At 46.3% G+C, this 23482-nt stretch overlaps 2 protein-coding genes across 3 annotated transcripts in view; one reads left to right on the top strand and one right to left on the bottom strand.

Annotated features, from left to right (window-relative positions):
- Positions 1 to 19197, bottom strand: LOC121301361 (coronin-7-like). Its single transcript, XM_041230693.1, has 9 exons — positions 18915 to 19197; positions 16279 to 16375; positions 15287 to 15367; positions 14738 to 14808; positions 14008 to 14192; positions 13633 to 13709; positions 10154 to 10204; positions 641 to 727; positions 1 to 99 (listed from the first exon to the last, which is right to left on the bottom strand). The coding sequence occupies exons 1-5, from the start codon at positions 18972 to 18974 to the stop codon at positions 14079 to 14081; spliced, it is 423 nt and encodes a 140-aa protein (XP_041086627.1). The 5' UTR covers positions 18975 to 19197; the 3' UTR covers positions 1 to 99; positions 641 to 727; positions 10154 to 10204; positions 13633 to 13709; positions 14008 to 14078.
- Positions 19198 to 19572: 375 nt separating this feature from the next.
- LOC121301509 (dnaJ homolog subfamily A member 3, mitochondrial-like) overlaps positions 19573 to 23482 on the top strand; it is a 159301-nt gene continuing 155391 nt past the window's right edge. For both annotated transcript variants that reach the window (XM_041230982.1, XM_041230981.1), the window contains exons 1-8: positions 19573 to 19807; positions 20769 to 20905; positions 21130 to 21213; positions 21531 to 21734; positions 21983 to 22135; positions 22379 to 22526; positions 22647 to 22711; positions 23048 to 23176. In XM_041230982.1, coding sequence (XP_041086916.1) covers positions 19606 to 19807; positions 20769 to 20905; positions 21130 to 21213; positions 21531 to 21734; positions 21983 to 22135; positions 22379 to 22526; positions 22647 to 22711; positions 23048 to 23176 — 1122 coding nt within the window. In that variant the 5' untranslated portion in view covers positions 19573 to 19605. The remainder of the gene's footprint in view (positions 19808 to 20768; positions 20906 to 21129; positions 21214 to 21530; positions 21735 to 21982; positions 22136 to 22378; positions 22527 to 22646; positions 22712 to 23047; positions 23177 to 23482) is intronic.

Genomic DNA, 23482 nt, shown 5'->3' with positions numbered 1-23482 from the left:
GGCTGAATCTACTCACCCCGAGGAGGTGTCCAGCGACACTGAGCCCACCGAAGAACCCATCTTCCTGGCATCCCACACCCGGACCTCCCTCTCCCGCATCTGAGATAAAAACACACACAGGGAGTGCCCTCAGTATGCAGGCTGGAGGCAGTGGCGGCTGCACACTCTGCATTTGAAAAATCTTCGTGTAACGGTGCTATCCACTCATGCCACTAAGCTCAGCTATAAATCGATTGGAAACTACTCGGAGCAAAAGGTTTGTAACCAACATTTCAAACGTATTCATGACTATACTAAAATGCCCTTAAATGAACAATGGACCCTTCAAGAAATTTGAGACAAGGCCTCAAGCAATGAGTTTCAAGGGTTTAGTTTGAGTATAAGTTTGGGTCCTCCCTTCATTACCTCCCTCCCTTCATTACCTCCCTTCATTACCTCCCTTCATCACCTCCCTCCCTTCATTACCTCCCTTCATTACCTCCCTTCATCACCTCCCTCTCTTCATTACCTGTCTTCATTACCTCCATTCATTACCTCCCTCCCTTCATTACCTCCCTTCTTTACCTCCATCCCTCCCTTAATTACCTCCCTCCCTCCCTCCCTTCATTACCTCCCTTCATTACCTCCCTTCCTTCCTTACCTGGTTAAATCCAGCAGACAATATACTGTCTGTGTCTCCGATCCAGATCACTCGACAATCCTTGTTGTTCTGATGGCCTTGAGCGCTCTAGAACAGAGAAAAGAACAAAGCTTTTCAGAACCCAGGTTCAAAACAGAGTGAAAAAAAAACTGAGGATTAGGGACAGGACAGGAGCACAGGGACTAGGAGGCGGTACGGCTTCATGGAGAGAGCTGAGGGACAGAGAGCCAGCGTTTACTCACAGTCCCCCCCTCAAAACTAACACGTGGAAGCCAGGAGAATGGCACACTGTATGAAGAAGAGGTGCCTCTGCTGGAACGCACATGTAATAAAAAGGCCAGTGCGTTTAGCCTTTGTCCTGGACAGCTGTTACTGAGCAAACCTGTCGAGACTGCCCCGAGAACTGCAAGCTTGAACCGCAATGCTCTCTGCCCCAAACTGGAGTCTCCAGGACCTGTCAAGAGCTGTGCCCTCTGTATGAACCAGGCTGCTGATGGCGGGAGGAATAAGAGACAGCCCGAGAGCAGGGTGGAGGATGACAGCGACAGGCTGGAGCCCAGCCCCCTCTGCTCACAGACACATTCCAGCACCGTGTTTATACTGCAGCCTGTCTGCCAGGATCAACACAGCCTGATATTCAATACCCCCGAGCTCCAGCGCTACACAACCTGGAGCTTCATGGCAGCTAATGAAAAGCAACTGAACACAACACAAGGCAGAGTGCCACCGAGCCCTCCCTGTCCTGTGTGGGGCTGGCAAGGAGGCCGGGGTGTCGGGGCGCAGGGAAACACCTGGAGGGAGGGGCAAATACCCAGACCATGAGGGGAACCACTAGGGTATAGAGTGCAATAACCCACGATATTCACAGGCCTGAAGAATAGACGTTATTAAACAGCAAGGGCTGTGTTCAATTACAGGAAACTATGCAAGTGAAATTCTGCAGATTCCTGGTTCAACCGGGCGCATTCCTTCAAACACGTTATTGACAGCAATGGAACTGGATTAGACTCAAATCTGCAAATAACAATAATAATAATAACACTAACTTCTTGTAAATTTCAGATTCATTTTAAAACCTTTAAAAACATCTTCCAAGCAATGGCTGCATCGTTGAATGTTTTTAATTTTACCCTGTTTGTGTTCAACAGCAGTGCGGAGGGCTGTGGCACGCAGCTGGAGCTGACAGAAGAGTCAGGGTAATAAAGAGAACAGCTGCTTCAGCCAGAGGACTGAAATCAATACATGAGTCTCGCGGGTGGGGGGGGACACGACAAGAGGGGGCTACGCCAACATTGCGGGGTGGAGGGGGATGATGTTTGAGGCCAACGTTCACAGGGAGCACAAGCAATTCAAGAAGCAGATTTCTAAAACGCTCGAGCTGCAAGGGGGCTGTCCAGCAGAGAGAGTCAGAATGTGATTGGGCCACGGCTGCTGCTGTTTATTAAACCTGTTCTCTTCAAAGACCAATTAAAGAGCCGCTACTGATTCAGCTCAACAACAAACACATGTTCTCGAAATCACTGAAATCAAATCAAAGAACAAAAAAAAAAAAAACAAGTGTTTCAGCTCATGTGGAGTTGCAATCTCAGAAGACACTGTATCTGAACCCTCCTTCAGATACAATATCCAACCTTATGCTAGACTGGATTGGCTCTGCATGGACCTTTCTGTCTGTCTGTCCATGTGGGTTATGGATTCCCAATGCATGAGATAGCTTACTCTAATCATGCAAGGCCTTTTACAGTAAGACCTGTCTTTACGTTGTCCTCTTACCAGCCAATAACCCTCAGATCTATTTATTTTTCCTCCTATATAGCGTTAATGATGAGCAGATTCAATAAGCAGCCCCCTCTCTTCAGCTGCCACGGGTACTCAGTCCCTTTGGAGACTGCTTGATTCAGGTTTGCAACTTCTTACTGTGAATCTTTGTGAGGATTGAACATCCAGCGCTGCCCCCGCCTTCACTCTCCCCACCTCCCCCTCACTGATTAAAACAAGACTTTCTGAAAAGACCTCCTCCCAAAAAAAAAATCCATCTGAAAGCAAACCAACCGTTTTATTCTTTCATTTCATTTCCTCTCTCTCTCTCTCTCTCTCTCTCTCTCTCTCTCTCTCTCTCTCTCTCTCTCTCTCTCTCTCTCATTCCTTAAAAAAAAAAAGACAAAATGACTAAATTCAGTGCACTGTCATGCCTGCAGTATGCCTCTGTGTCCAGCAGGAGGAGACACATAGCCCATTGTTTTTGTTACTGCCCGGTTCTACAAGCGTCACACGAGCCTGCAAATGTTAAACCCAGTTTTAGGTAAATCAATGCTGTTACCAATAAGCAATGAGAATTTCAGCATTGTTTTTTTTATTTTTTATTACTGATCCCTGGAAAGCAGGCTGCCCCTTTAACCCCGTCCCACATTCACGCACCAGGCCCACAGAGGAATCAACTCTCAGATTCTCAAGCGATGGACAAAAGCGAATTGAACTTGACAGGCAGGAGTTACAGCCCCCCGCCCCCCCATTGTGTTTCTGCGTTGGTGTGTTAGTGGGTTGGTCTTTTCAAGCAGCACTCATTTGCATGCGTGCTAATGCTTTATGAATGCGACCCGCTGCGTCTCGTGAAACAAAGTGAAGACTGAATGAGCTGAGCACCGTGAAGCAGAGGGCTGTACAGTGTGATTTTACAAACATGTCGTAGTACAACTCTGAAAACGGAAAGAACACAGATCTCTCATCCCACACTTGGGAATAGAGGTATGGCCGTCCCAGCGAGGCGTGACTATAAATAGAACGCAGTTCGGGTGGGTTATCCAAATTTTTTTTTTTTTATATATTCTTGCTTCCCACGGACTCCCTGGGAAATGAAGGACATGCTATGATTTGTGCGTGCATTGAGCTGGGGGAGGCCTTTCCAGGGGGCTAGGAGTGAGACCCACCCCCCAGGCTTGAACCTTCCCTATACAAACAAGCGCAAGCATGCCTGCCAAGAGTGGGACCCCCCCTCCCACATCACTTAACCCAGTCCAGCCCAGGCATCCACTCACAGCAGCCACACTGCAGCACCACGGACTAGGGGAGCTGCAGGGAACACTGCTGTGTATGAAGCTATAGCGGCTCACTTAGGAGGCACGCTATAGCTCCTGAATCACAATTGCACATCTCCTCCACAGCATTTAGCTAAATAAATACAGATCTTGTATGCAGCCCCATCGCAGATTACCTCTCTCTGTATTGTTGTAGGGTTGGGTGTTTTAAACCAGGATGCAACGATTGCAACAGAAGATACAAAAGTGAATTTAAGCAACAAGACCACCCTCCCCACCCCCTCCTCCCCTTGCTTATAATTTCACAATCTTTGATTTTCACTTCCTCAGCTAATCCCGAGTCAGCGTTCCAAGAATATTAACCGTGGGTTACATGCCAAACAGTTCCAATATCTACTCTAATATACACACAGACGAAAGGGGAATTGCTTTTGGACTGCAATCTCAGGATGGGTACTATTCACTTTTCTCTGCACCTTCTAAAAAAAAGCAATGCAAAATGTCTGGGGTGCGCCTGCTGACGAGTGCAGAAACTGAGTAAGCCCTGCTCACCGGTTTTGGCTTTCTTGGGCTGTCTTCTAATTGGAAACAGGAATACGATTTGAAAATCACGCATAGATCTCCGATTCGCTGGGAGCCAATACTGAAAGTAATTTTTCAATGACAAACGTTTCGGCTAGAAGTCTTAATCAGTGCTATCAAAGCAACTAAACTCATATGTCATAACAGTCCCATGTTCTAAATGTAATAGCAGTGCTATAGCAGAGGTTAGGCAAATACTGTCAGGATGGGAACTCTGTAGACTCCATTATCGGTAACAAAGTAAAACATAGTCTAAAGTCATCAACAAATACCAAATATAAATCCTAAATATTTAGCTGTTATTATATCAGGAATACAAAATAAATACCATGCACACATTCTCAAAGCAAAAAACCTCAGCAAACAAAACAGATTTAAAAAAAAACGTTTTTATAAACTAATAACCGCCAGCGATTACACTTCACATGAATGTAGTTTGGGAAGCCTGTAAGCCTGATACAATCCAATCTACCCTAGATTTCACAAAGCCGGAACACAGGCGAGAACAGGAGAGATGTCAGCACGCTCACGGGGAGAGAGAGAGAGACTCTTTCAAAGCAGGTGTGTTTAGGAGAAGTACCTCCAGTAGATGTCAGGGGGCACTGTGCGGAACCCCGCTTTTGTGCAATGTTTACCTGCAAACCCAAATCTTGGTTCTCCGAGTCCCATTCTTGTAATGATTTAAACAACAGCAATATTCAGCCATGCCATGTTCTGATCCACTGAATATCTTTCTGGCTGCACCCTTTCTTAGTGGAAATGCGGCATGCCAGCGTCTTCTAACAAGTGCCTGCCACTGGACCCCAGCCCCCACTCAGCACTCCACAAAGCTCAGCTCCTTGAAAGGAGACAATAAAAGCATGCTAGCCGACTGCACAGGAATGGATCAAACTGCTGTGCAATGGGAGTCTCATTTCCATCCCTGATCAGAGACACAGGTTCAAATATATTAGGATCCCCACCCATCTATATTTTTCTTCTTCTGTCCCCTAGTCTTAGAGACATATCAAGATTATACAATGACACCGTTATTACTATCACCTGATAGAATGTAGGGTTTTACATCACATTGTGACTTTTATGATATGTTTGTCTGCTTCTTTAGTTTAACTTTGGCACCCTGGAGTATTAGCTTGGGGGAGGGTGTGGAGGGTTTGCCCCCAGGTGGTGTCCAGATGGGTTGATTCGCTGGAAACAAAATCTGGGCAATGTCTTGGTGCTAATGAGGCTCCATCTGAAAAGAACAGGTGAGGCGAGCGCAGGGAAACAGTTAGATCAAGTCAGGTGTGAGGTGCGCTGGCAGAGTCACACAGATCCTGTTTGCAGCGAGCGTCCGTCTCTGAAACGGGGAGCTGCGGCAGCGAATCCGTTACGACACAAGCACGAAACTGGGAGGGCCCTGTTGCTCCCCCGTCTTCCAGCTCCCACAGGAATGAAGCTGAAGTTTATGGTAAAGGAGTACGCGAAGCGAGCCAGGACAGGGGTGGGGGGGTTCTGGTTACGCATTGTGATCCGCGTGCGTAATGGAGGTTCTGGAACCAGAGCAGGGAAACAGCAGGTTCCTTCCAAACATGTGCACAGCAGCCCTTTCATTCAGTTGCCAATAATTCTGACATTATTTTTAAGCAAGTTACATCCAACCTATTGTTCACATCACAAGGGGCCCCTTTATATGGCGGTCTTAAGGGGGGTGGGAGGGTTATGGAAAACATACGGGCGGACTGAAGTGAAACGGGACAAAAACAAACTGAAATTTGGTTTTTCACCCCTTCCCACAGAACAAACAGAAGTATTGACAGGGACAGCACAGTGCGTGGGCTAGGCAAATCAGACTGCTAATGACTGCTGGTTTAGCAGCCATTTCTATAATAACTCCAGCACAGCAAGCATCTCCAGCCAGCTCTCAAACAATGAGACAGGAAGCTGCCTTCTGCCTAGACTTGAATCACAAGTGCCAGGCTTGAGTGCACCTCATACAGAAGCTCCCAAGATGTTTCAGGCACAGCTATTTAATTAGCTTTTCTTAAAGGCCTCCACTCTTCCCAAGGGGGTCTGCGATTTCCCATGGAGACGCCATGGTGCTTTTATTCAGAGCCAGCTTGGAGAGTCTTGTTTACACTAAGAGTCGCGGGCCACTCTCACAGAGGCCAGTACCCTGGGCTCCATTAAGAAAAGTTTCCATGGCAAACACACATGGCAGTCTCCCCGCTTCTTACTGCATTTGTCCGTCAGTTTTAATAAGGCCTCAGTCAGAACCAATTAAAACTGTTTCAACAAGCAGAAGGCAAGTCCCTCGAATCAGCCCAGAGTTCTGCTCTGCAGCTCATATACAAACTTCCGAAGGTGCTGAATAAGCAGCTTTAAAAAAAGGCACAGACTCAGCATCTGGGTGTCTTTTTGTCTGCAAGATACTCAAACCGTAGCGTTTATCCTGGGTTTGAATGGTGCCTGCCACTGATTGTGTCGAGAGCGGTTCCTCGAACGTTCACAGCAATTCAGTCTACAAAGCAAAAATTTCCCCTTTGCTGTGTTTTAGTAAAAATATCTGCAGCCTTATAAATGTGTTACAAGTTATTACATTGAAACGAAACAGAAGGAGGCATTTTAACGAATCTGTTGTTAATTAACGGTATTTGTTTAAGCTGCTGCCAGAAAGTCCACGGTAACGAAGTGGGAAACGGAATGTGAGATCACCCCCCCACCCCCCCCACCCCCAGCAGGATTAAAGGTGTAGCTCTAATTTCCACTCATGGGTTGTGCTCGGGACATGAACCTGTGAGAAGAAAGGAATTGCCCCCTTTCCATTAGACATGAACCCGAGCTGCAGCCTGCGTCACGGACGAGAGCGATCCTGAGAAACGAGCCAAAGTAAATGGCAAGACTGAAACGTGATCCTGTAGCCTCTCCAGCCCAGCGCAGGGGCCACACCTCACTGGAACAGAGAGGGCCTTCTCAGACAGACCCCGTCAAAATATTTACAAGAGAAATAAAATGCAAAATAAAGAGGGGCCCCAACAGGGTTAAATCGGCACGGACCGCGCCGCACCCCTCCAAAAAAAAAAGAAGAACATTCCAAATCATTTCACAAAAATCATGAATTTGACCAAGACTAAAAAATACTCCCTTTCCTGCCTGCCTCTTGCCAAAAGCAACACTCAGCTCCTTCCCTCGGGGTAGCGGTGTCCTGAAACTGTGACGGGTATTTTGAGCTCTGTGATTTAAGACACTTGCACATACGCACCACAGATACTCTTTCAACATATAATAACACTTGTGAGATCTCACCTTTCCGGCTTCTTATCTCAACCAGCAAGCTGGAGGCACAGCTTCGTGAGCATTGAGTAATCCCCCTACCTCGCCCTCCACTCAACCAGAGCTGAGCCAGGAGCAGAGCAGGAACGCTCAAACATCAGCGGGAATCGCTAGAGCAGGTGGCCTCCTCCCTGTGCAGAATTCAGAACTACAAGCACAGTCCTGGAACCCTAGATACATACAAGTAAAAGAAACTAGGGAGAAATCTTAAGACTTCATCCAAGTCTTCCTAGCTGTCTCTCCTTGCACAGGCCAGTGGTTTTGTTTGCCGACCACCTGTTTTAGTTTTTTTTTTTTATCTCAGCGGAATCGCACAATAAACATTTTCTCCAAATTCAGAATATCCAATTATTTTTAGACTCAGCTCACCGCTACCACCCCCACACTGACTCGGGAGTGGCGAAGATGAACACACGCTGTCCACGTGCAGCCACCTCAGAGCCACAGTGTCGGAGGACAACGCAGCTCTGGGCAGTGTACAGGCAAGCCTGCAGGCACCCAGCCAGACCACAGGGGTCGACATATTGAGTGCAATACACGAAAACTCCCTAGTAAAGAAGACATTTTAGACACTCCAAACTATATATGACGGAGAGTTAGGACCTTTTTTTTTTTTTTTTTTAACTTGCATGCATGTATGCATTTTCTTCCTGCTTTTGTAGCTCAGTTTTTAAGGTCTCAAATTTTGGGTTTGCAATGGGGTCTGTAAACTATACTGCCGCTTCCTTTCTGTAATTATGTAACCTTTCCACGGACCACCAGATTGAGAAGCGCTGGATTAGGGGATTTGCAAAGCAAGGTTTATCGCTGATGAATCAGTAATGATGCTGGTGACAATACCACGAAAGAACAGGTCACTTTTGACCTGCCGCTACAGAAAAAACAACAGCATCTCATACCACGGCACAGAATGCCCATGCAAAGTTTCAACAACGCTGGAGAAATGTCTACGTCCATCAAGTGTCAGCAAAGTGAAGAATGAGGCCGAGGGGATTTTAAAGATATTCACGAAACAGAGGACTGTGGTGATTCGCAATGACTGTAACGGTCTCAGCTGTTCATATAAAATCATTCTTATTTTTAAATATTGATCCCTTGCTTTGAGTCAGCATGTGGCCGAAGCATGCTGATTGGGATCACATGATTGAACTGCAGTTTATCCTGATGAGCACCAGATCTCCAAACAAACAACAGCTACTGAAAAGATATGTTCTGGCACGTGGTATAAATAACCCTAGGCAGCTTTCAGTTTTCATGAAGCTTTCCAGACAGAGGTGCTGTAATTCCGATCCCAGATAGGGTTAGCCAAGCAGGTTTCAAGGGAGGAGGCCCGCAGCTGAACTCCAGAGGTTCATAAAGATGAAGCTTTTAAAAGTGCAGCGTCAAAGACTTTCGCTGGCAGACAAGACTGTCATTTGGGTTAAAGCATAATTCGTTTTGTAACCTCTTAATACTTAGTGAGCGAGCGAACCTGCCAACAACAGCCTGGCCTAAATAACTCCCGAGGTCCTGCCAGGGGAGCGTTAAGCCCCCCTCCAATCAAACCAAAAAAAAATGCCAACGACAGTCTGGAGTAAACAGCTTTGAGAATCTAACCCGACATGTCTTTGCATCTTCTTCGCGTAACGTGGGGTGGCACCTCTCATCTTCAATTACACAGCATTATTGAACGGTTTGGCTGCAACACCACAGTTACCTGTTGAATGATAAATTGCCCCATTATGCAAGTTCCCTGTTTTCTAAATCTGGTTGTGTTTATGGATTAAAATCTGTTGACTCAGATAACCACAATTTCCAAAAGTAGACATGTGATGCCAAGACCCTTGCTTACAGAACTCTGCTCCACATAACTGGAATCTGTTGCCAGCACAACCGGAAACAATGCCTTGCTCTGGGCCACTCTAAACGCTGGTTATTAGGTTTCCTAAAAGCATAGTGCAATGTGTACAATGCACACCCTTGCCCTAGCTTGGCAAGTGGAGGACTGTACAGAAAGGCGTGTGAGTTTCTTTCTCGAGAGGCTGTCCAGATAATCTTATATTGAGGCACTTAATGAAGGCACAGGGCTTCCAAACAACCCGGCTGGCATTCCAAAAGTCCTGTTGGATAAATGTTGTTTATCGTACAGCCCAAGCTCGTTCCCAACACAGGGATCAAGCCAAATAAACAAACAAGGTTATAAAAAGAGGGACGGTTGACCTCCCAGCCAGCTCTGTCCACGTCAGACCCTGAGCACGGAGCGCTCCTGCAGTCTCACAGCCCTGTTCTCAGGGTCCTTCCCAAAGAGGTGCCTGAACTCTCCTTTGGGAACGTGACCCCCTCCTTGTGCCCGGGCACTGGGAAAGCACGCTGGCAATGCCCCCCATACCTAGTGACGGAGGACTCCAAACTGGACACAACACCGACTTCCAGATGCCTCCCCGGCAATGCTGGAAGTAAGACTCCTATTGCATAGCAGTATCACCCATGCCAGGTTTTAACATGTGCTTGATTAGCCCCAGCGGCTAGGTTCCAAGCAGGTGTGTGTTATTAAACTTCCATCTGCGTGATGATACAGTACGCGCTGAGGAGAGAGGCTCCTTACCTGCACAGCTGTCAGCTGAGCCCTGGGGTCGAAGATCCGCAGCTTCTTGTCCTAAAAGGAAATAAAACAGTCAATTAATAAAGGGCCTCTCTTTGCAGCTTTTTCAGACAAAGGATTTCATGCAAACACCCCATTGATTTGTCTGGACTGATGGACAAACTTCTTGGTTTATAATAATAGACAGATTCAACTGATTTTATGACCCCAGTGCATTCTCTGATACTCAGATCTGCCTTTGCTGGCATTTCTAAAAAATCTTTGGGACAAGTTCACAAAGAATTTAATCCCAGTGCTGTCCAAAGAACGGGCTATCAATTCTAGAAACAGGGTTCATTTCCAAAAACAGGGCTCTTGGTTCCAGAAACGGTGCTCTCGAAACTATGTTTTACTCCGCGTGTTATTTTTTATGCTGTAACCACAGTTTACTGCAGTGCTGTCTATTGTTTCTGGTGTGGCCAGATGTACAGCTCTACTGGTACCTTCCTCTGGTACAGACCCATGAAACGTTCCTCTTTCAGCCAGCAAGTAAAGCACTAAACTCCCCTTTCACAGATGAGAACACAATGTGAGCATGATATATACCACAGTGCAATTTGAAGACACAGAGAGCCTTTTCAAGGACGAGCTGAATGAGGAATCAGGCCCTAGCACTGAGCACCTCCACGTCCCCTGGGCATTTGGGGGGACCCGCCTTGGGCTCTGGGACGCTCTAGCCTGCCTGCTCCCTGACCTCCGCAGCATTTAGCTCCAATGAGCTTGGCATGATGATAATTATTGTGAAACTGCCATTACCACTGTCTACTTGACAAGTTTTACCTTCCTTCTCACATACATGTCTGCAGTCTTATTAGAGGCTGCGCATCGTATACAGCACTAAGCATTAAAGCCATCACAAACAGCGGCACAGCTGTTTAATAAAGGTTTGGCCCCCCTTTAAACAGCCTTTCCCATAGAAACTCACTGCAATGCCTTTGTTCAGCCATTGCTCTCAGGCTCTGTTTACAGTAACTCAGGAGTCACTGCTGTTTGTTAACCTGCTGGGATCCGCATGCTTCAGTTCCGTGGTTACCCAGGCAACCCCATCCATCCACTATGAGTGACAGGTGTCTTATTACACTGAGCATGGGTTACAGTGTTATAGGATGAGCTGTCTTCAGACTAAAACAACCACTACTAACACATTAACTTCACTACACTGTATACTATATACCATCCCCACCACCATAGATCTGCTACTCATGTGTGTTTCAGGTCAGTTTTGGAATGCTAGTTAAGGAAAGCAATGCACTTTATGTCTTTACTATTGTGCGCTGCAGGGATGGCAATTAGACTATAGCCGTTTCACCCATTTCAGGTTTTACAACAAGCTTGATCAGCGCCAGTGTGCATGTAACAAGCTCTGGAGAGTCTTGGTAAACTGTTGTGTAACGGGAGTCTTAATTCCACCCCTGTAATGTTCTGTATTTTATATATTTTTATTTGACGTAAAAGGGGACTGCGACGGCTAGCTCTATTACAGCAGCAGAATACATGTAGCTATGAAAGACTTGCTCCTCTGTGATTTAACGAGACTGCTTTGTGTTTAGTACGAACAGCCCTTTCATCACTCCCAGGCTCTTTTAAATTGTTTGTAACACAAAATCGGGAGATCCAGAGGATAAACTTCCCGGATTGTTTACTCTAGCTCATTTGTGTTATTCTGTAACTTGTTTTTCCCTCTCAGTAAACATCCTAGTTATTTATCTTTGAACTCTGCATGCATGTGTTTGTTTTAAAAGAAAACGTGCCAGGGCCATCAGAAAATAGATTTATTTAGAATCGGAAAATAACTTTAATTCAGCCCCTCCGCCTCTCTACTGTAGGAGGGAACAGGAGTACTGCTTTAATTTAAACAGCAAAAAAAACAGACAGAAATAAGAGAGTGTGAGAGAGAGAGTCATAAAAAATGGGTTCAAGATAATGGTGATAAATAACACTATGTAACACAATTTTTGTTCCTGGGTAGTAAGTGTTATTTCCTAATTGCTTATGCCTCAAAAGTATAGAACATGGCTATTATTCCCTACAAACTTTGCTTTTGTGACCAGGACAGTGATATTTCAAAATATCACTATTTGCAATGGGAAAATGGGCAAATGTGTGTCTTTTCGTTCACATAAAGTCAGAAAAAAACCACATATGAATCCAAATTAACATGTATTTATACTAAAGTAATACAAAAATGACTACAAAAGATTTAGAAGTGAGTAGTTTTTCGAGATTTACAATTATACTGTAAATACAGTATTATATTATATATTATAATCAGTTTGCCTGCAATGGATCATGTTAAACTTCATTATCAGGCAGTCCTCTCTGCCTCTGCCCCGAGGCTGCGCTTGCTCCTCACTCAGCAGCTTTCACACTCACTCCTTTGTTAGCCAGGGTCTGCGTTTCAGTTTTAGGTGAGACCTTTCGGTTCAAGTTTTCCTTGGCAATCTGTTCGTCATATGTTCTGTATTATGTGGATTTAAGGAATTTGAAAACGATCTCAGTTGAACGCATATGTTGGAGTGTTTATTTGCTTTAATAAGCCAGATCTGGAGATTGAAGGCTATTAAAATTAAATTAGACAAAACTGAAAAAAAAAAAAGCGCTCACACACGCACACACCCCTGCTTCCAATTTCAACTCTTCAGAAGCGTCTCCCAAAGCAAACGTGCACTGCAATTTACACTATAGTATGTTTTCCCCCATTTTACTACACATGTGCTGTACTTTACTCTAGGATTATGCTTTCACTGTGCTTTACCACAGTATACTGTACTAAACTTTAAAAAGGGATGTATATGTTTGTGTGTGTGTGTGTGTGTGTGTGTGTGTGTGTGTGTGTATGTATATATATATATATATATATATATATATATATTTATATATATATATATATAACACACATTTTTTTTTTTGTAACATTTTTATGCAACTGTTTAAAAAAAAAAAAAAAAAAAAATATGAAAGTTGCAAAACAAGTCACTGGCCCAAATCTAAACACATCTGACAGAAAGTGTACAACACAGACAAGAGATAATATGGTGATCATATATCGCCATCTCCTGGCGACAGACCAATATTACAACACAACTTTCAAAACAGAGGAGTTGAATTACCTCTGGAGAGAAAATGACTCAGACTGCCCGGCACAGTTAACCACAGTCATTGTGCACAGTAATGTATGCACTGCTTGTCAATAATAATAATAATGTACACCCAACTAATAACACTATAATTCCCTTGAGGGTTTTTTGGCGACAGGGTTCATGCAGTTCTGAGAAAGTTGTTTATGTTTATTAACTAGTCTTATCATATATCTTATAACTGTAACTAAGAAGGCTATAGATTCCTGCAGCGCAGATCTGAATGCTTACCAGTAATAATAACATTATAATATTCCTTCTAAAATGAATATCACATTCCTGAATAAAGCCCAACGCAGGACTAACCTTGCAGGACGTGGCGAGGAGGGAGCCATCCTGTTTCCAGGAGAGGCTCTGAACCTGGTCTCCGTGATCCTCCAGGGCTGAGATAAAGTAAAGAGAGGAATGAGAGAGGATCTGATGAATATTGATACACTCACTCACTATATAGGGGTTCATTGTTCTCTACGACACAGGAAGAAACAGCAGACACCGCACCTACAGTATCTCAGCACTGAAGCCATTGAGAAAGACTAGTCAAAATGTTTCTCATTGACTTCATGAAGTTTATTTGGGTGTCTCTAGGTTGACTCCGGCTGCACATTCAGAAAGTGTGTTGGTGATGTTTTTCATGTTCTTGTATGGCTCGAGTGTTCGGTATGGTTAAACAGCCTCCGGTACCTGCGAGTTGACTCTGCCGAGCCGCGTCCCAGACTGTGGCAGCCCCGCTTACGCTGACGGCCAGCACTCCATCAGCGGTGGGGTGGAAAAGAACGTTCTCGACTCGCCCCCCCCCAGGGGCTCAGGGTCACCCCAGGGGAGGACGGCACGGTCTGGCCAGGCTCCAGCAGCCGCCACACCTTCACCTGAATGTAACACAGTGGACCAACGTTATTCTCTGTGAGACACACCTGTTATTGTAACACAGTGGACCAACGTTATTCTCTGTGAGACACACCTGTTACTGTACTACAATTCAACTCAATGTTATTCTCTGTGAGACACACCTCTTATTGTAACACAGTGGACCAACGTTATTCTTTGTGAGACACACCTGTTACTGTACTACAGTTCAACTCAACGTTATTCTCTGTGAGACACATCTGTTACTGTAATATAGTTAAATTCAAGCAACTGACAGGAAACACCACAGGGATGGAAATTAGGCTCCTGTTGCTTAGCAATGTGAATAAATCCTAGTTTTACTAGGAGCTGGTTACCTGTACACAATGTGGCTAATCAAGCTCCTAGTAAAACCTGAAATGGGTGAAACTGCTCCACAATAGGAGTCTTGTTTCCATCCCTGCATCAGGAAAGGCAGTTTTTCTTGGTTTTGCAAAGCTCATAAGCTGGGAGAGTTCAGCATGTCCCTTACTCAGCGAAGCGCGGATGCTGATCAAGCTCTACTCACAGTTTCATCAGCAGAGCACGTGGCCAGAAGGAAGTCATCGAAAGGGGAAAAGTCGAAATCTGTCACCAGGTCTAAAGAAAACAATAAGAAATGCATGAATTCAATTCTGATACAAGTCACTGCAAATGAGCGTCTTGACCACAATTTCAGATTGAAATAACCAGCTGAACACGGTTTAGATGGAGGACTGTTGCAGTGGAGTAAAAAAACCAAACCTACAGAAAAGGAACATCTGCTTTTTTTTTTTTGGCTCTATTTAGAGGGCTGAGAAAACTTTGCTTTGAGGAATTCATACAACATAAGCTGAGCAAGATCAATGGGGCTTATAATGAGCCCAAAGATATTACTGCTCACTCGCTCCATTTAGCATGAAAGTATAATAAAGTGAAGTACTCAGCTGGCAGACTGAACACGTTAACTCTGTGGAGCTCATCTTTCTGCTACAATGAAGCAAGCTGACAAGGCATTTGCCCCCAATGCTGGTTCACAAGACTACTCCAAATCTCCCCAGAGAGGAGATCCTCCACCCCCTGCCTCTCCTCCTCCTACCTGTATGACAGTGCAGCTGAGACACAGAGCGCTTCTCTTCATTCCCACTGTCCAGAGACACCAGACCCAGCACTCCGCCACCTGCAACGAGACAACTGTTCACAGCGGAGCAGCATTCCCAGCACAGGGACTGGGACCAAGATAGAGGCAGCCTTCCCAGCACAGGGACTGGGACCAAGATAGAAGCAGCCTTCCCAGCACGGGGACTGGGGACCAAGATAGAGGCAGCCTTCCCAGCACAGGGACTGGGGACCAAGATAGAGGCAGCCTTCCCAGCACAGGGACTGGGACCAAGATAGAGGCAGCCTTCCCAGCACAGGGACTGGGACCAAGATAGAGGCAGCCTTCCCAGCACGGGGACTGGGGACCAAGATAGAGGCAGCCTTCCCAGCACAGGGACTGGGGACCAAGATAGAGGCAGCCTTCCCAGCACAGGGACTGGGACCAAGATAGAGGCAGCCTTCCCAGCACAGGGACTGGGGACCAAGATAGAGGCAGCCTTCCCAGCACAGGGACTGGGACCAAGATAGAGGCAGCCTTCCCAGCACGGGGACTGGGGACCAAGATAGAGGCAGCCTTCCCAGGACAGGGACTGGGACCAAGATAGAGGTAGCCTTCCCAGCACAGGGACTGGGGACCAAGATAGAGGTAGCCTTCCCAGAACAGGGACTGGGACCAAGATAGAGGCAGCCTTCCCAGCACAAGGACTGGGGGCTTTCTTCTTAAAGTTTCTTCCGATATTTTATGCACTTCGTAATTATATATTTTTTTCATCATTTCGTACTCCGGTCATATACCAGATAGTAATAGCTGGGTTTGATCCAACTTCCGAGTACAAACAGTTATCCTTTACTGTTTAAATAAACCAACTGGACCCCTGACCAGATCTTAAAGCACTGAATCAAGACCTGTGAAACCCGGAGTGGACCAACACTCAGAGCTGGAGTCTGTAAGGCCACTGAACCATGAAAAGGGGTGCTGGCTGTGCTTACCGCCCTGCTCCGTGTTGAAGGCGATCAGGCTGCAGCTGGATTTGATGTGGTTCCCACAGGAGGCAGCCGAGCCAGCCCGCACATCGCTGATCCACTCCTGGGGAGAGAAGCAGAGCTGTGAGCATGGGGGACTAGGGGATCATGCAAGCAAACATCACAGTTTCTTTGATGCATTTTGATGATATTGAATGCTATGCAAGATTTTTAGTGGTTTTTGCTGTGCAGACGGTCACATGGACTGATTGTACTGTAGCTAGTCCACTGCAGTGAAACTGAGCTGAAGCTTAAGATCCTGTTCCTGCCCTAGACTGGAATCGGTTGGTTTAAAAAATAAAAGCAAAGTTTTCGCACTTTGCTGCAGAGATGCAACGAAATTGCTTAACCCTGATTTGCTAAATTCAGGGAATTCCGAACAGACACCTAAACTAATCACGAGGCTCCTTGCACTCCACTAACCTGTGCAGACAGGCACGGAACTGTACCGCAGAAGAAAGCATTTAGACACTGCAATGTTGCTCAGTAACAATCTGGACTTGTCTTTGTGAATGCAGTTACTATGCAATACCTGCAACTTTCTCCTACCTCGGACCCAGGTCTCCAGACACCACAGGCAGTACGGGGTTTCAATCAGGTGTTTAAATAATGCCAGTATCCGTTTGTGTTGCTTTCTGAAGACGGCACGCACAGCCCTGAAGGGTTCAGATGCTGAGGACTGGGCACGCCTCACTCTATCACCGAAACCCCAGGGTCTGGGGTCAGCCAGGACGCCTACTCACAAGATTTCCCATGATTCCAAGGAGATCCTTTTTATTCCTCAGGGACATGTCCGGGCAAGTCCGCGGTGGGAGAGGGAAGCGCAGGATTGAGAGCTTAGCAGACTTCTGCTAAATATTTTCACTGATGTGTCACAACACACACGCTTGCAAAGATGAACGGTCTGATTTGCAAGCTTTTGCTCCACTACTTGCATGACTTTATTTTTTTGTTTAATAAAAAAATAATAATAATAACCCTGTAAAGACAAAGCCTGTAGTGGGTCCCAGTTTTTAGTTCCCAGCCTGCATCATCTGCAGCATGCAATGGGTTAAAAGTCTCTCTTCAGCAAAGGCTTGCGAAAACAGTCAGTGAGGTGCAATCTCCAAGTCGTGTTTTCAATCAACAGCACAGAAGGAAATTCAGTCTAACGGACACTGCTTCACACACAGCTCAGCACAGACGGGGACTGCAGTGCTCTGGGGTTCAGCATGTCTGAGGGGGTATTCAACCTCATACAAAACAGTACAGAGCCAATATGAATGGAATGATGTCAAACAAGGTCTCAGTCCAACCCCTGAGGTTTTTAAAGCTATATCCCTGCTCTTTGTGATCCAGATTCAAGTAAGTCTGAATGGGACTCCTAAACTGCGAAAGGCAGCACTTTGACTAAATAAAGGGCTGATTCACTTCCACCCACAGACCCACAGAGCAGAGAGGCAAACGCTAATCTGACACGAAGCAGAAGAAAACACGCCGTGCATCCATGACTTCTGAATGGTGCCAACGCTGCAGTCGAAGCACATCCTCTTCCTGACAGCGAGCTGAAACCGACTGAGCTGCACCCACCTATACAAACAAACCCTGCTTTTAACAGAATAATACATAGCCAAATATCAGCACTTTCTGTCTGGGTGTCTAATATTAACGATCCTCTCGTCTGTGATTTCTATGATTGCCGGTGACATTGGTACTAATAAACTGCTGCTAGAAATCCACAAAGAAGACGTTTATAAAAGAGTACAAATAAATGCCTGTTCGATCAGGAAAGTGGTTAGAACTGGTTAACTCAACTTCAGAAGTGGAAAGATGACTTCAATTGCATAGCAGTTTTGATCCATTCCTGGTTTTATTAAGACACACCTGCACTTGTTACCTATACACTATGGCTAGTCACGTTTGTATTAAATCCTGGAGTGGATGACACTGCTATGCAATAGGCGTCCTATTCCCATCCCTGAGCTTGCCTGGTTCCCAGTCCATGCTTTTCAGATCTCACTACCATGCTGTACGGACCGGTCTGCACAGATCCTTCAGAAACGCATTTGTTCCAATTGGTTTCAGCTGAGCACTTTAGAGAACTGAAACTTCCCCTGGAGGCAGCTCAACGGAATATCCACTACAAACTGTCTTCAGGGCATCAGATTCTTAATGGTTAGGGGTAGGGTTAGAGGTGGGTTCTAGGGCTGGGGCTGGGGTTAGGTTAGGGTCACTTAACACTGGCGCAACTACTATTATTAGTGTTGCTACCAGTGCACACACTTTGCACCATATTACTGTACGAGACCGTTACAAATTCCTGCGACGGTCTTGTCAAATTCATCTGGGAAATTCTTCCAAACTGCCACCCGGTTTCAGGAGCGTGCTTGCAGAGACAATATGAATTGCATGCGCTTGTTGATTTACTTAACATCCTACCGTGCAATCTACAGCAGCAGCAGCAGCAGCTCGAATCTCTACAGTCAGCACACAACGCGTAAAGCACAGAGATACATACTGCGCCGCGAATTAATGAGGAAGTGGCAATGCACGGAGCTCAAATTCGAGCTCCCCCTCCCTATACATTCCTATACATTTCCCCAGCGCCCCCCCCCCACACTCACAACTTTCTTGGGGATCTTCGGCGTGGTGTTTTTGAATTTGGATGCTTTGAAGCGGTTCATCGTATTCTTCCCACGGGTCTCTGTAATCCCTGTGCTTGCTAGCAGCGGGTACGGTCTCTGTCTATCGCTTGCACCGGCAGCAAGCACACGCACACTGACAGCTCGCCTAGTTACTATATCGATTCACTCCGCGATCATCAGGCTGGAGCGACTGAATCTGTCTGGGCTCTGAAGTTGACTCATCACACCCTTTTACATTGTTTTAAATTGTTTTAAAATGCAGCTCTTTAAAAAAAAAAAAAAAAAAAAAAAAAACTCTATCAGTTTTTGCCTATACGACAATATAATAATAATATAATAATAATAATAATAATAATAATATAATAATAATAATAATAATTGCATTATTATTATATAGGGGGTCGTACACAATTTAGACGTTACTATGTTTGGGTACTATAGAATTTTCCCAAAAGTATAACTAAATTCACAAACTAAGAACCTATAAACATTTGCAACTGCCATTCAAGTCACTTACACCTCAACAGTGACCTCTGCCACGCCCCCCACACATGACGCGATAGAAAGTTCTGCGGCACCTCGACGCAAGCGCACTTGTGGTGGCGTGTCGTGGTTGGGCTCCAGTGGCGCCTGCGCACTTGTTCATGCCCCTGCCAGTCCGAGTGCGACGATGGCGTGTTCTGCAGCTAGCCGTTCTGCACGCTGGATCTCCGTAGCTGTCTCGACCGGGCAGCGCCGGGCTTGTCTCCGGCTTGTCTCTGCAACGAGGATACCTTGCTCCGTCCACAGCCAGGGCTCAGCCGGGGGTGCGCTGCAGTACCGGTGCGGGGGCACTGGAGTCGGGACTGGCTTGACATTGAGAGGGCTGACAGGTGAGTGTGGTCGCCGGGTGGAGTGAAATTGGAGTCCGGAGGCCTGAGCTTTGTGTGGGGCGCTGAGTCACGTGGAAAACACCCTTTAATCGTGAACCTGTGCGCGGTACAGAGTTGCTTTCTTATATAAAGCGCTCCAGAAAAGATTATTAAGTAATACGGAGAGATGGCATCACGTTTGATCCCCCGAGTTGTTGTCCACACGTTACGTTAACACGCGTTGCGTTGTAGATTTGCTTTTATTTTCGTGGGGACTTGTCGGATCTCTCTTTGAATGATTGAACGCGGACAGCAGTAACTTCGTTCTGGACGGCAGGGCTGTCTCCCGGCCATACAGTGACTTTGAATAGCAGCGGACCATACTTTTTTTGATACATTGGCGGTCCTCTAGTGGATAAAGATGCAGACGCCCCCCTTTCCGCGCCCGCTTTCTTATCATTCCCTACAGCTGAGAATCCATGTGTTGCTATGTTGAGTCAGTGCCGTGTACAGTACAGCTAGGGGGCTGGATCTGTCTTGCAAATAACTGATAGGTGGAAGGTTAAGCATTGCATCTTCAGCCGTGTTAAAGAACAGAACCATAAACACCCCCTGTTGTTTTGTTTGCGAATTAAGTGGATGATGAAACTTCGATTGTGTTCAGTGCAATTGCTGCCTGTCGCATTCACCCGCATTTTGTACTAAAGTACAATTCTTCTTCTCCCATAGTTCAGCCTGCCTGCACTCGATTTCACCAGATGGCAGCCCTGCTACCAAGACTTAGCTTCCCAGTGCCCCTTTAAACCAGCTTGCCACTTTGACATTCTAGAAGCCGAACTGTTACACACATGACTTTATATATAATTTTTTTATATATATTTTTATTTATTTTGGTTTTCAGTGCTGTTATTAAGCTGACAAGGTGAGACCTGACTGATTGAGATCTCTCTCTCTCTCTCTCTCTCTTTCTCTGCTCTTACAGGACTGGGCACCCCCAGTGCAATCTGTGCTGCTTCCTTCCACACCAGTGCCTCTCATCCCAACAAGCAGGACTTCTACCAAGTGCTGGGGGTGCCGCGCTCCTCCACTCAGAAAGAGATCAAGAAGGCGTATTACCAGGTAGGAGGATAACACTCTGAGCAACAGGCTGGCTTTCTCTGTTACGAGCTCCAGGCTGTATTCTAGTCATGGGCTCCAAGCATTAGCCCACACTGCCTCCAGCCCCTCAGCATTGGGGCACTCTGCTTTCCCAAGTCCCTGGTTACAGTCCCACACGCAGCCTCCTGGATGAGTGGAAGTCCCTTTGATCGCTGACGCTGTCTTTGTGCTTCTCTTCTCTGTAGCTTGCTAAGAAGTACCATCCAGACACAAACAAGGATGACCCTAAGGCCAAAGAGAAGTTTGCCCAGCTGGCTGAAGCATACGAGGTAACTGTGCTAGTGTGCTGCATATAGTACTATATTAATCCAATATAGTGTGTTTGGTATAGTACTGTATTCAATAGTGTGTTTTTAACAAAATATCAAAGCAGTACAAAATATTAAACATGTTTAAAAGATAGTCTTTCCATAACACTTTCCAGTACATTAAACTGCTTTTATGAAATACCAGTCAATGTTTTCTCTGCATGACTTTGTGTGTTATGGCCCACTGACTTCTATAATAAAAGCACCCGTAAAGCAGATTAGCTGACTCTCAAGGAGATGAATGGAGAGGTTCTCACACTGCCTCCGCCCTCCTGCAGGTGCTGAGTGACGAGGTGAAGAGGAAGCAGTATGACACCTACGGGTCAGCTGGGTTTGACCCGGGCCAGGCCGGTGCCGGCAGCCAGCAGTACTGGCGCGGGGGGGCCAGTGTCGACCCAGAGGAGCTTTTCCGCAAGATCTTCGGGGAGTTCTCGGGCTCACAATTCGGGAATATGAACTCCATGTTCGACCAGCCGCAGGAGGTGAGGCCCTGGGACTATGTCATTGTTCATTTAAAGGGTAGTCTCGTATCATGCACGTTTCCATAATGTTATATGCTCACTTGTTGTGTGGGGGCATACATTGCAATACAGAGGTTGCACTGTTTTGTCCTGCATTAATCTCAAGACCGTGTTTATGAAGGAGGTTTACAGTATGCCAGTGTGTCTCTGGATGTGTGAGGCTGTGCCTTGTCTCAATGCTGCTCAATAATGTGGTTTCTTTTCCCCAGTACGTCATGGAGCTGACTTTCACCCAGGCGGCCAAGGGGGTGAATAAAGAGATTGCGGTGAACATTGAAGATTCCTGCCAGCGCTGTGACGGCAAGGGGCATGAGCCGGGTACCAAGGTGCAGCACTGCCACTACTGCAGCGGCACAGGCATGGTGAGTCCACCGGGCACCAGCAAGCCAGAGCAGACTAAACCATTGCACTCATCCACAACCTCAAAACGCTCTGAATTACAATTCCTGAATTTATTACTTTGTGTTACTAAGTCCCTCAGATAGGTCTTAATAGGATGACAGAGAGTATATAAAATGAGTGGGCTGCTTCTAACAGAACACGTTGAGGCTATTGTATCAACTGTGTATGGATTTAACCCTCTCTACCCCCTTTGTCCCGCGCAGGAGACGATAAACACCGGCCCCTTCGTGATGCGCTCCACCTGTCGACGCTGCGGGGGGCGTGGCTCGGTCATGGTCACACCCTGCATATCGTGCCGTGGGTCGGGCCAGACCAAACAGAGGCGGACCGTGGTGGTGCCAGTCCCTGCAGGTGAGTGCTCTGCACTGCCTGAGCTGGAGTAGCTAACACTGGGGTATTTTCTAGTGCTCTGGGTGTGGGGATCAGCTCTGGCAATGGCAGGTCTGTAACACAGAGGCTTGTGTGTTTCAGGGGTGGAGGATGGGCAGACGGTCAGGATGCCTGTGGGGAAGAAGGAGATCTTTATATCATTTCGGGTGAGTAGCAGCTGGAAGGTCACAGCATCTGATCTGGCTTGAGCAGTTCTCATTTGATAGAGCTAAAGCATGATACCTTTCAATGGAATGCACGCCTTAAAAGATCCACCCAAGTCATTTGCATCTGAATCGTAGAGCTTGCGCTAGGCTTTTCCATTTCCCATTTCAAAACTAGCCGTTTTATAACATTTTCAAGAATTTGAGACATTTTCCAGGTTCTACAAACTGTGGAAGTTGCAGGACCTGGAATGGTTCAAACTGCCTGGATTGTGCACGCACAGAACCAGCGAGTCTGCCGTGAGTAACACTGTGCCGTGCTCTCTCTGCATCCTGCAGGTTCAGAAGAGCCCAGTGTTCAGGAGAGAAGGGGCGGACATTCACTCGGACCTCTTCATCTCCATAGCGCAGGCGATCCTGGGGGGCACGGCCCGGGCACAGGGCCTGTACGAGACTGTCAACATCACGGTGGGTACCTGCAGCACCACACACACCTCCTGATGGGGCATTCCGTGACAGTGTGAGCTCAGCTGTACTGTTGCCAAGTCCTCTGTGGAACTGCTGGCAAGCCCTCAATCTGCTGATGCCTTTTGATCAGTTCTGTGAATTTGGAGGGGGCTCATCATCAGCATCATGTATGTCAAATACTGATGTCTCTTATGAATGGTATTGATAACTTATCAGTGTAACATAGGTAAGGTTTTGCTTCCCATTGACATAAATTGGTACTTTGTTACCCTCTTTGAAAGAAACATTTTTGCAAATGTGAAGTCT

The sequence above is a fragment of the Polyodon spathula genome, chromosome 27, assembly GCF_017654505.1.
Source record: "Polyodon spathula isolate WHYD16114869_AA chromosome 27, ASM1765450v1, whole genome shotgun sequence".
Lineage (NCBI taxonomy): Eukaryota > Metazoa > Chordata > Actinopteri > Acipenseriformes > Polyodontidae > Polyodon > Polyodon spathula.
Note: the sequence above shows the minus strand (reverse complement) of the source record. Positions and strands in the feature narration are given on the sequence as shown.

What these genes read in the sequence shown, in the direction of transcription:
- LOC121301361 (XM_041230693.1), bottom strand. Translation starts at nt 18,974, where the DNA reads ATGAACCGCTTCAAAGCATCCAAATTCAAAAACACCACGCCGAAGATC. An exon ending in CGAAGATCCCCAAGAAAGTT is followed by an intron (nt 16,376 to 18,914) that starts GTGAGTGTGGGG and finishes TTCTCTCCCCAG; the next exon opens with GAGTGGATCAGCGATGTGCG. An exon ending in TCAGCTGCACTGTCATACAG is followed by an intron (nt 14,809 to 15,286) that starts GTAGGAGGAGGA and finishes TGTTTTCTTTAG; the next exon opens with ACCTGGTGACAGATTTCGAC.